The following is a 12,897-nucleotide window of genomic DNA, read 5'->3' on the forward strand; positions in this document are numbered from 1 at the left end:
CATTTTGGGAAGGTTTAAGAAGCATTGAACACAAATTAACAATATTAAGTACATTCACATACAAATTTTGAAATATTTCCTTGGCTATCTATATAAAAATGAAACTGTGGACAGCTGGACAGGAACATTGCTCCACTCGTCGGACTTTCCTCCAGGTCCCTTGACATCGAGGATTACCAATGGCTTGCCAATGGAGAGTCTGATTTCTGAAATGGGATTTTGGAAATGTTAGTTGTGCTAAAAGTGAACACAAGAAAACTCTTTAGGGGCTGGGAAGGTGGCTCAGTGGTAGAGTGCTTGCCTTGCATGCATGAGGCCCTGGGTTCGATTCCTCAGCACCACATAAGCAAAAAGAAAAAAGCCGGAAGTGGTGTTGTGGCTCAAGTGGTAGAGCGCTAGCCTTGAGCTGAAGAGCTGAGGGACAGCACCCAGACCTAGAGTTCAGACCCACGACCGGAAAAAAAAAAAAAAAGAAAACTCTTTATTACAAAATTATAAATTGAATCTTTTTTAAAAAATAAAACTGTATGCTGAGACCTGAGGATCACAGTTCACAACCAGCCCAGACAGGAAAATCCGTAAGACTCATAATCTCCAGTGAATCACAGAAAAAGCCGGAGGTGGGGCTGTGGCTCAAGTGGTGAAGCACTAATCTTAAGTGAAAGGAGCTCAGTGACAGTGCCCAGGACCAGAGTTCAAGCCCCAGGGCCAGCAAAAAAAATCCCCAAAAGCAAAAACCCTGTGTGAACAGTTTTAATGTGAATTACAAATCAAGTTAAAGAATTATTGCAAATGGAGTTTCTCTCCCTTAGATAAAGTATGTTACCAATAAATCCCCATTTGAGGTCATTCTCATGTTGTTTGGGGGGTTACTGTATCTGATTCTACCACTTGCTCTGGATATAAGCACTAAGTAAAGGGAAATGGTATTCTGTGTGCATTTAAATAAGAAGGGTCTAAACCAAATTATTCCTTTCATTCCTTTCCAAGTCTTTGATTTTGTAATGAAAAACTGGGAGATGTGGAAAGAGAACAAAGGCAGATTATTAAAATTACTGTTTTTTAAAGTCAATAGTACCTGAGCTAGGGCTTAAGTGCCCACTTTATTGAGTGCAAATTGAATTATAAATTCATTTAAAGACATAATATGGATGAGGTATTCAGAAAAGCATTAAGTCTAAATATTAAGTTTCATTTGATAGGCATTCCTTAGCCACTTTATTATTCATATGGTATACTCAATATAGACCACTAGGCACAGGTGAGTAATAAACATAAGTTCAAATGATTAAATATTAAAACATGCAATGGGAATAATGAATAATTGGGAATATCAATGTTTTACTGCTTAATCTACGTTTTCCACCTGACATACTGAAAACATAATCCATGTGGGTCCTAAATTGGTCCTTATCCAATAGTTCTTTCAGTGTGAAATAAACCTGTCTTAATATGAATGATAGTATAAGATTCACTGACAAATGAAAGCAGGAGGAGATAGATTTGCAGATTTTTGTTTAGAAAAATCTATAATTACATAGGATTATCATCCTGCAGAACTGAGCCAGCCACTGTCTCAGGTACAAATTCATGTGAAAAGCCCCACTACACAGCGGATCTGAGACAAGAACGGGTTTGAACAACCTGGACAGGGTCAGTAAACTATGAGCCCTTGTAGACAAATTCCAGCCTACCTCCTGTTTGCAACAGACCATAACTAGAGTTGAGCTCTGGTGCCTCACGCCTGTAATCCTAGTTACCCAGGAGGCTGAGATCTGAGGATCTCAGTTTGAAGCCAGCCTATGCAGAAAAGTCATGAGACTCTTATCTCCAATTTATCAGCAAGAAACCAGAAGTAGGACTGTGACTCAAGTGGTAGAGCACCTGCCTTGCACAAAAGGCTAAGGGACAGCACTCAAGCACTCAGTTCAAGCCCTAGTGCTGGCAACATTGATTACTTAGTCAAGTAATTAAATGAATGAATTTTAGGACTTGAGAGCTAGAAGAAAGTTATAAATAACAATATTTTGTGACATATAACATTATATGAAACTCAAGTTTCAGTGTCCCAACAGAAAAAATCCAATGTATACAGTGGTCTGCCCTCTGCCTCCCTGGCCAAGTGAAGTGGCTGAGTTTGGTATATGATAGAAGCCATATAGGGTGTAAAGCCTAAATTATGGACTCTGGGGCATTTTCTAGGAAAAGTTTTCTGACTTCTGATTGAAGGGATTATTCAAAATCTACTGGCAAAGACTCTGATTCCATTGGTCTGAAATAGGGCCAGGAATCTGCATATTTTAAATCTCTATTTCAAGAGAGGCAGATCAAGTGGTCTTCAGAATAGCACTATGGAGCAACAGGGCTTTGGGTGGTCATTTGGGAACTTCCAAACTGACCAATTCCAATTCTGGCAGACAGAACCTTAGAATCCCATAGTGGGAACTGAAGCCTTGGACAGATTATTCTCTTCACAGTCCTAATCATGCCTTCACATGTAACATGCTGGTCAGCTGTGCTAGACATAGAGAAGATAGATTCTCAGAAAGAACAATGAGAAAAGTCCTCTAATCAGTTTGTTTCTCTTACCCATCAGAGTCCAGGCCATCTCCTGAACAACGAAGGCTCACTGAGTTCATAGCTGGAGGCTGACAGTCCACACATACTGTGTATCCTTCTCGAAGGTACTGCATCCATCGAGTCAGGGGCCGGTTTTCCAGGGCACAGTGAGGCGTCAGGGACTCAGTCTTGAACTCCATACAGTAACTAAAGTAAAAGAAGTGATTATTTCACATGCTGTAACATGAGGGAGGCTAATGCTGTAGAAAATCTTAGGAAACCAGTGCATCTAGCAGACAGGAGCAGGGAAGGAGTGCATCTTCACAAGAATACATCGCATGCATCATTCACAGAATGCATTTAAAGTCTCTCATTCACCTATACTGGCATGAACCTAACGGTAGAACCTTTCTTGTTCCTTTTCTATCCGTGACTAAATTATTTTGGTTAACATGAAGGTAAACATTTGAGTAACTTGTATCCTCCTCAATCAGATCAACCAATAAATTGTGTATAAAATCACCAGCATCTGTGACTCACTTGTAATCCTAGGTATTTAGGGGATTCAGGTCTGAGGTACAAGGTTCAAAGCCAGCCCTAGTAGACAAATCCAAGCAAAAAGCCAGAGGTTGAGGTATGGCTCAAGTGGTAGAGCACCAGCTTTCAAGAGGTAAAGGCCCTGTGTTCAAGGCCCAGTATCTATCAACACACACACACACACACACACACACACACACACACAAAAGCATGTGTTTGCCAGGTGTTAGTGACTCACACGTGTAATCCTAGCTACTCAGAAGGCTGAGATCTGAAGATGGTTGTTTGAAGTCAGCCTACACTGGAAAGTCCATGAGACTCTTATCTCCAATAAACTACTCAGAAAAAGCCAGAAGTAGTAGACCAGTAGCCTTAAGCACCAAGAAGCTCAGGGTCAGGGCCCAGGCACGGAGTTCAAGCCCTAGGACTGGGAAAACACACACACAAACACACACACACACACACACACACACACACACACACACACACACACATGCACACCATGTTTTATAGGAAATTAGCCCTTGGTAATGTTGCAGCTATTTAAAATATACACATACACACATATTATATATGTGTATAACATATATATTGTATATAATATGAGCCTGCAGGTCCTGAGGAAAGCTTGTCCTTGACACCAGGGCATCCCTGCGCTTTTGTGCCCCTCAAAAGTTGCTTGGGGCTTTCCCTATCTTCCCTACCCAGCCCACATGCGTGGTATGGGATCATGTCAATGAGTCTTGAAGTCAAGGGTCAAAGTTGTATCAGGCACCACAAATGAAAACAGAACGGAAGATACATTTTTCTGCAACAGGGTTAGAGTCACTTTATACTGAGCTCTGGAAAACTTTTTTTTTCTAGATTCTGAAGGCCGCAGGGACCTTCCAACTATGGGCAAATACTTAAAGCCTTAGTACTTAAAAGCAACACAATTTTCTAATTCTCCAGAGAAACAAAACATAATTTATAAACCCCATCAATGTTGTAGAAAAAAACTTGTATTTGCAGCTCAATGGCTAATTTCTTTTCCTTTTTGTTTGTTTGTTTGTTTCTTTTTTTCCTGTTGTTTGTGGGGCTTGAAATCAGAACCTGGGCGCTTTCCCTGAATCTCTTTGTGCTCAAGGACATTGCTCTACTACCTGAACCACAACACCACTTCTGCTTTTTAAGCAGATACTAGGAGGTAAGAATCTCATGGGGACTTTTCTACTCAGGCTGGCTTCAAACCTGGATCCTCAGATCTCAGCCTTCTGAGGAGCTGTGATTACAGGTGTGAGCCACCAGAGCCTGGCTGGCTCGTTTCTTTTGGAGGGATAGGAGGAAGTAGTACTGGGGTTTGCCTTCTTGATTAGCTTTTTCAGGCTTGAGGCTGGCACTCTACCACTTGAGCCATACTTTGACTTTTAGCCTTTTCCTAACTAGTTGGAGATAAAAGTCTCTGGAACTTTCCTGCCTGAGTTGACTTTGAACCTAGAACCTCAGATTTCAACCTACTGAGCAACTAGGATTGCAGGCACAAGCCTCTGGTGGGCAGCTAATTTCTTACCAATTAAATTGTGAGTTGTAACAGATTATACAGAAGATGTTTAGAAATACTGCCACAACGATGTTTAACCATAGTAGTGACTGCTTATTAGTAACTTCAATGATGGTTATTGAAGTAGGAAGTTCAACAATGCATCTTCAGTCAACAAGATACTGCAGTCGTCCCTCAGTACTGTTTTCTCATTAACTGTTTATACCAGCCCCATGTGATGGGTACTCACATTCATTTTGCAGGAATAAAAAAACCCAAGGTAGAACAGCTCATGGCTAGTGAGTGGCAATGTGCGAAGTGAGCATGCAGCCATCCGGTCCTTCTTCTCTGATGGCACAAGAATGAACCTCATTTGAGCACAGGGGTGCCTTCCAGCCTTAGCCATGAGGTTTCAAACAGGAGTTCTCTGAATTGACAGTATGCCACTTTCCATGATTCCATAAAGACTTATCAGAAGAGCATCTCATTATAACTAATCAAATAATATCTCAGCCAGACATCAGTGGTTCATGTCTGCAATTCTAGCTTCTCAGGAGTTTGAGATCTGAGGATCACAGTTCCAAAACACCCCAGGTAGAAAAATCCATGAGATTCTTATCTCTAATTAATCACCAAAAAAAAGGTGGAAGTAGACTTGTGGCTCAAATAGTAGAGTACCAGCCTTAGGCAAAAAAGCTAAGGAACAGTGCCCAGACCCTGAATTCAAGTCCAATGCAGGCATGTACTCATGCACGTGCATGCACACACACACACACACACACACAAACACACACACAGGATTATTTCAACTTTATGTAGCTTGTTTCTTCTTGGAGGTCGGAACTTGAAAATAGATAAATCTTCATATCTCACAAAAACAGAGAAAGGACAAATACTTTCCCAATTCAATGATTAAGTCATGTTTTACTCGAAGTTAACAGGCAAGTATCAATCTAAGAAAACAGTCACAAGTTCACTCTTTTGGACAGACTTGACTGCACGAGTAGAAAAACATAATGATAATTTAAACAATACCAAATTACCCAGCATCCTCTGTGTGTGTAGACCACTGTGGAGATGCAACTTGTCTTGTTCTTTCTTTGTTGAATGCAGAGGTAGTTATAAAGGCAGGGACTAGAAAAGAGAGAAGTACATTGAATGCATGCCACCAAAGTACTCAGATCTTTCTCACAGACTTGGTTCATGAGAACCTCTTGATCCTTCACAAATTTTCTTCACAGACTTGGCTTCCTACCTGCCTAAAGATCATTTCTAAAGCCAAAGACTTGGGCACACCTTCAAATAGCAAGGTGAGGCTCAGTTACAAGGCATGCAGAACCAAACTGACTGAAGATTTGTGCGCATGCAGATGGGCGGGGAGGGACCATAGGCAAAACACTTAGGTCTGCAAAGATAAAATTGGAAAGGAAAGAGAGGAATCCCAAAAGAGAAGCCAGCAGGAAACAATAAAAATATGAGGGAAAAACAAGGGGAAAAAGGATGCTTATTGTGAAATGAGAAAGAGAATGCATCTTTTTTAAAATAAAGAGAAAAATTTTTTCAAAAGGAAAACAGGAACAATGAAATAAGAATAGACCAAAAAAAGAGAAGGAAAGAGAGGGAAAGAAAACCAAAGAGAAAAAAACAATGGAAGGAGAGTAAATGGAGCAGTAGAAAGAGAGGAAAGAGAAATGATAAAAATAAAAAACAGAAATAATCAGTCACTGGTGGCCTGTAATAAATGTTAGGATCAGGATTGAAACCCGCCCAGGCAGGAAATTCTGTGTGAATCTTATCTCCAATTAAAGATAAAACAACAACAACTAGAGCCCAGAAGCTTTGCCCACCATAGAATGTCCCCATGTGACTGCCCAGTGCCAGCCAGCTCAGCAAGTCCCCTCACAGCTTAAGAAAGAAAGTCTCTTGCAGCCTCCTTTCAGCCCTTTCCTTCTCCCAGCCCTACCCTGACTCTGCCTCTCTGGGTCAGTGAACAGAAGAGGTGCCAGGCACCCTTCCTTCTATCTCTGATTTCTTTGCCTTGTTTTTGTGTCTCATCTTTCTTTCACAATAAGTCAAGGAAGGCATTTGCTATACTTAGCACCTACAAGTAACCTTTTGATTCCAGTCTGCTTCCAACTCAAGAAAAGAGGGGCTTACCTTATTCATCACTATACCTCTTACTCATGTGAACACCCAATGAATAGTTGTGCAATGGGTGAGTGGATAACTGAATGAATGAAGTCATGGGATTGCCACCAAGGCACAGACGGCTGCTACATCTCTGTGGGCTCCTGTTCTGATACCACCACCCCTCTTTATCTATGCATGATCATTTGTAGGACCTCCCTGGAGAACACTAAGGTCCTAAATACTCAAGACCCTCATAGGTCTTACATCTTCTATGCACAAGCCTTTGTCTCCTTTAAATCTCCCTAGATTATTATAATACCTAATATAATAAATGCTAGGTAAACAGCTATGTTTTGGTATTGTTTGAAGAATAATAACAAGAAATGGTCTGTTCATGTTGAATACAGACACATCTTCCCCCTGGGAAATTTTCCATCTTCTATTGGTTGAATGTGCAGATTCCGTGTGTGGATGTGAAAGGCTGACTACAAAAGCTTTGAGGCTGAGACGGTTCAACCGTTCTTCCTGTCTTTTATGTTAGAACCCAGATTGTCCTGAGAAAGGTAGATATAAGCAGATACTGCTTTGTGAGATGCCCAAATCGTCAGCATGAGCAAAGCAGTGTGAGGGTGCTGGTAGCTAAGAAAATGCTGTAAGCCTGTAAGCATGTTGACTTTATCTGGCTCCTCACTGCCACAAGATGGCAGCCCTTCGTTCTTTCTTTTAGCTTTTTCATACTGAAGAGTCATGTTTCTATTAAGATGGGAATATAAGACAAGAGTAGTCTGGTGTTAGCCCACAGGCTGTCAAGGGTTGCAGATACAGTTCTTGTCTCCTGTGGTTTGGTGCCTTCATCTCTCTGGCATGAAAATTATCTACACCTAGAGTATACCCTACCATCCCAGGCAGTGACATGTCCGTTTTCCAAATGGAGCATGTCACGCTTCATAAATGTGATTGTAGCTTTTGCATTTCTAAAATTCACAGACAGAATTAAGAGGAACAAGTGAGCACCTGTATCTGGACCCTTTTGCTCTTCTCAGACCCAGTAATCAGAAACAAAACACCTAAAGGCTTAGTTTTTCCACATGTTTTCATGTCTATTCTTTTGATATGTTTATGTATTTATTCACTAAGTGAAGGAGTAATTTACTGCTAAAGCCTTCCAGCATCATACAAGCATGAGTGTAAAATGTTTGAGCTCAAAACTTTCACCCTCTTATAATTTACACTCTCTGTAGCCTTACAAAGTTCCAAGGTAACATAATGTTGTAGTTCAGAAAAAAATAGGAAATTAGGAAGAAGAAAGGAAGCATGAGCATAGCTCCTGATAGAAAATCCTTAGGAATTATTTGGTAGTCAGTTTCTAGGCACCACGCTAAGTCACTTTGCATATATTCATTTAATTTCACAGTCACCTTCAGGGATAGATTCTATTATTTCTCCAGTTCCCAAGGAGGAACAAATACAATATTCATTGTATGTTAGGTGAAAACTGAACTACATGAGGGTAGGAATGCGAGGAGGGAAAACAAGGCAGAATCAAGGAAGGAGTGGCATTAACCAAGATGCAGTGTCCTCATAACCTGACATATGGAATTGGAACCTCATTGCACAACTACTTAGTTAAAATTATAAAGGAGTCAGAGAGGGCACAGACTAGCCCTGCTGCATCACAGCCATTCTGTTTCTATGGTTAGCCCATCTCTAGAGTAATTCTACACCATATTTTCCGTTCTTCATTTAAAAAAACCCTTTGTAGAGATAACCATTTTATTCATTAGAAGGCTGAGGTTCCTTGAAGAGAAGATAGCTAGTATATGACTAAGCGAGAATCTCAATCCAGAAGACACCTGGTTTTTATAAGTCATCATGTTCACCAGGGTGTAGTATCCTAACCACTTAGGAAGGCTGAGCTTGGGAGGATCACAGTTGAAGGCCATCCAGGATATACAGGCAAGACATCCCCCCGTCTCTATTTTTGTCAGTTGTGAGACTTGAACTCAGGCCTGGGTGCTATCCTTGAGCTTTTTCACCTAGGCATGTGCCTTGCAGAAGCATGAACCCATTTCAAAATTAACCAGTCCAAAATTTTTTTTAAAGAGAAAGAATTGGAGGTGTAGCTCAAATGGTAAAGTATCAGCCTTGCAAGTGCGAAGCTGTGAGTTCAAACCTCAGTATTGCCAATAAAAAAAAAACATTGTCTATGTTCAGTTTCTGTGCTGTGCTCAAAGTTGGTGGCTATGGAGTGGCCGGGGTAGGGGGCGGGGGAGGTAGGATATCTGTTTTCAAGCCCCAACTCATCCTCATGCTCTCGCTTAGCAGTTAATGTACAAGGCTAGCATTCTACCACTTGAGCCACATCTTCACTTCTGGCTTTTTGTTGGTTAACTCAAGGTAAGAGTCTCTCCAACTTTTCTGCCTGGGCTGCTTCGAACTGTGATGCTCAAATGTCAGCCTTCTGAAAAGCTAGGATTACAGGCGTGAGCCACCAGCACCTGGCTGTGGTGCATTTTAAAAGCCAGCCAGTTACTCAGAACCTTGCTTCCCCTTGTCCCTGCCTGCAGCCCTGGGGTTTGGATGTCTGGAACATTCCATTGCAAGGTCATCCTTCCCCCATGTCAAGATTTCAGTAAAAAATAGACCAGGAGCCAGACTGCCTGGAGTGCTCCAGATCAGAACCACTCTTTAATTTATCCCACAAATATAATGTTTATTACTTAATCCTGATAAATGATTTAGAAATTAATCCTGCATATGTATTTTAGCATGTAGCTGATGCCCTGGGACAATGGCTCTCCATAATGCTGCTCCCTCTTTTGTTCCCCTTTCTGGCAACAATATTCAAATGTAATACATTCTTTGTTCACAGGCCATTTGCCAACATTTCTGGCAATCTAAGAGCCTACCATTGTTCAGTTTTACAACAACTTTCATGGCACTGCACATATTTCCTTTGAACATGAAAGAAAATTAAATTTGCTTGGGGAATTTCATAAGCCCTCTGACAGGGGTGGGGAACCATTTTTATCTGCCAAGAGTCATTTATGTATTTATACACATCCATCATGAGCCATACAAGATGATCAATACAGGCGCAGGGCCACAGGCAGCTGACCAGAAACATAAGATAAGAAAAGGTGTCTGCCCTGTTACATACCAAAAGATTTGGGAGTTTTATATGACCCACAGGTCTGATATTCCTCATTCCTGAGTGTCCCAAACAGAGGTGAAGAATGCAATGGGAATTTGACAAGTAGTATTTTATGCTTCCAAATTGGAAGCATAAAGTTTATAATATGCTCCCCCAGTGATGTCCTCTTAACAGGAAAGAATTCACATAAACATCAGTAATGTGCAAACGAATTCAGGAATTCATCCTCTTGCAGTTATTTTATGATGACATATAATCATATGTATTCACTGAAATAGGGAAAATTCATTAGCCCAGTGGTATTTCCTTCATTGGCTTCAAAGGGCCTTTCTGTTTCTACTTAATTACCTGAATCTGTAGTCACAATTTTAGCTGGAATGATAACAGATATCAGAAAATAATATAAGAAGAGTAAGCCCCTATAGAACCTGTAGCTGTGAGATTTGGGTTTCTGTTCTGCTCGCTTTTCACAAGTGTTGTCTTTCCTCCCAAAACTCAAACATTTTCATGTGTAAGCCAAAAATAATGGCCTTCTCCTACCATTCGTATGGTAAAGAAGATAATGGCAGGAGAAGATGTGGCTAGAGAAGAAAGAGACAGAGAGATTTGACAGTGCTGGCTGTGACCATGGAGGGGGAGGGGGAAAGAAATGAAGAAAGGAATGTGGTCAGCCTTAGAAAAATGTAAGGCAAAAAACTCTCCATTCTAGCCTCCAGAAAGGAAGGTAGCCCCACTGATTGATATCCTGATGTTAGCCCAGAAAGACTCCTGTCTGATGTCCAATCTACAGATCTGAAAGATAACAACAAATGCATGTCGTTTAGGTTACTAACATTGTAGTTATTTGTTAACTAACTTTTTGAGATAGTAAAATGTCTTAGAAATTACAGTATTCTCAGTATTTTCTCTAGAACCTTTTTTTTTTTTGGGGGGTCCGGTCGTGGGACCTGAACTCTGGGCCTGGGCGCTGTCCCTCAGCTCTTCAGCTCAAGGCTAGCGCTCTATCACTTGAGCCACAGCGTCACTTCCAGCTTTTTTCTTTTTGCTTATGTGGTGCTGAGGAATTGAACCCAGGGTCTCAGGCATGCAAGGCTAGCACTTTAACCACTGAGCCACTTTCCCAGCCCAAGAACTTATTTTCTTAAGAGCAACTCTCTCTCAATTTTAGCATCTTTTGCTGTTTTAGTAGACTGAGAATTTCCTCAAACTGTAGTTCCAGTAGCATTAAACTTTTTCCTCCCTCAATACCCATTCTTTCTCTCCTGTTTTACTACAAACAGCAAGTAGAAACCAGCCTAGATTGCTTAGATAAATATTCACAGCAGTTGATCATTCACAAGTTCCACTCTCCACATACTGCAGGATGAAATCTGCTATGCTTTCTGATCTTGTGTATCATGGACTCCATTTACAGGCCAGGCACCAGTGGCTCAACCCTGTAATTCTAATTACTCAGGAGGCTGGAATATTACTGTACAAAAGCCTGCCTGGGCAGACAAAGCTGAGAGACTCTTATCTCCAATTTATCATCAAAAAGCCCAAAGTGAGATTGTGGCACAAGTGGTAAAGTGCCAGTCTTCAGCAAAAATGTTAAAGGAGTGTGCAAGGACCTGAGTTCAAGCCTCAGTCCTGTTAAAAAAAAAAAATCCTGTTTATCTACAAAAAGGCAAGGCAATGAGGGTTCTTCCTAGAGCCTGCATAAACAATATATTTTTGCTGACATTCTGATTTTAGTACAGGTAGGCCTGTGTTAAGGTTCTCTCCCACAGAAGTGTAACATAATATATTTGTGTTTTTTTAGGCCACTAAGTTTCTGACAATTTGTTATAGCAGCTGCAAAAAAAAAACAAAACAAATATATTCCCTTGTAGACTGCTATAAAGGTCTGAACCAATAATACCTACACAAACTCTCTGCCATGCCAATATGACAGATATGCTCAAAGTCACTCATAGCTTTCCTGGGTAGATGGAGACTGTTTGCTTCTCCTAATTCTCTTAGTGGAGTGTAGTGGCAGGAGTAGCAAGATAGATCATTTGTAGCGGGTATAGCCAGCCATAGAAGAAAGGAGTGGACATGACCAGGCAGAGAAGAGACTCTACCCACAAGGGCCAGGCATGTGTAAGATTTGCTCAGGGCCACATTATCCCACACTCACACTGTTTGGCCATTGTTCCATAGCATCCCTTTCTTGACCTGGCCACAATATACTGTTGTAAAGAGACCCAGAGATAGGAAGGAGGGCACCGCAGACTGGGGGAGCAGTCAAGGGTCTAATGTGCTGAGGAAACACCTCCTGACAGCCAGATACCATACAGAAGCAGAGCGGAGTCTTTTCCTATTGAGTTGGTTCTAACAGCGACCAAGAAAACCCATAGTTCATATAGTAACCTCCTCCCAGAACCTCAGTGTTAGTTGTCCTCTATGACTGCTTCTGTAAGCAACCACCTTGGAAGAAATAAATTCTTTCTTTGTACACTTAATGTGATGGCTGACTCATCATAAGACCCCCATCTCACCCCTTCACTACAGAGTGATCTTTTCCAAACCTAAATGTGATTTCAATGGTCCCTGCAGAAAATTACTCTAATGGCTCTCTAGGATTCTTCAGAAAAGAAGTGTCCCTACGTGACAGCCTTGTTTTGGTATCTCAAATGGCTCTTATACTTTCCCAATATTATATAAACAAACCATGGATGGTCCCCAGCTTCAGTGGTCACTGCAGGCTAAATTCCTGTAGCTTAAAAATCTGCGGGCACCAATCCCAATTTTTTTTTTACACGCGCAGTTGTTTTAAAAATAGCCCCCAAAGCATAGTATTGGCCATGTAGGGCCTGTTTTCTTTGCAGAACTGTGACTCTATATCCAAGATCCACTGTCCACTGATTTGGCACAACCTCATGGTTCAAAGAACCCACACTGTCATTGACTTTGTAGTTTCTGAATGCTCTCTCCTCTATTCTGAGAGTTCTCGCACCCTCCTCTACTGCATGGCACT

General features: G+C 41.2%; 1 protein-coding gene across 1 annotated transcript in view; it reads right to left on the reverse strand.

Annotated features, from left to right (window-relative positions):
• Sbspon (somatomedin B and thrombospondin type 1 domain containing) overlaps nucleotides 1-12,897 on the reverse strand; it is a 46,399-nt gene continuing 33,502 nt past the window's right edge. The window contains exons 7-9 of the mRNA XM_042666152.1: nucleotides 5,659-5,749; nucleotides 2,590-2,766; nucleotides 1-206 (exon numbers count right to left, since the gene is read on the reverse strand). Of these exons, the coding sequence (XP_042522086.1) occupies nucleotides 89-206; nucleotides 2,590-2,766; nucleotides 5,659-5,749 (386 nt within the window). The 3' untranslated portion in view covers nucleotides 1-88. The remainder of the gene's footprint in view (nucleotides 207-2,589; nucleotides 2,767-5,658; nucleotides 5,750-12,897) is intronic.

The sequence above is a fragment of the Dipodomys spectabilis genome, unplaced genomic scaffold (assembly GCF_019054845.1).
Source record: "Dipodomys spectabilis isolate Male_0828 unplaced genomic scaffold, ASM1905484v1 ptg000015l, whole genome shotgun sequence".
NCBI classification, from domain to species: Eukaryota; Metazoa; Chordata; class Mammalia; order Rodentia; family Heteromyidae; genus Dipodomys; species Dipodomys spectabilis.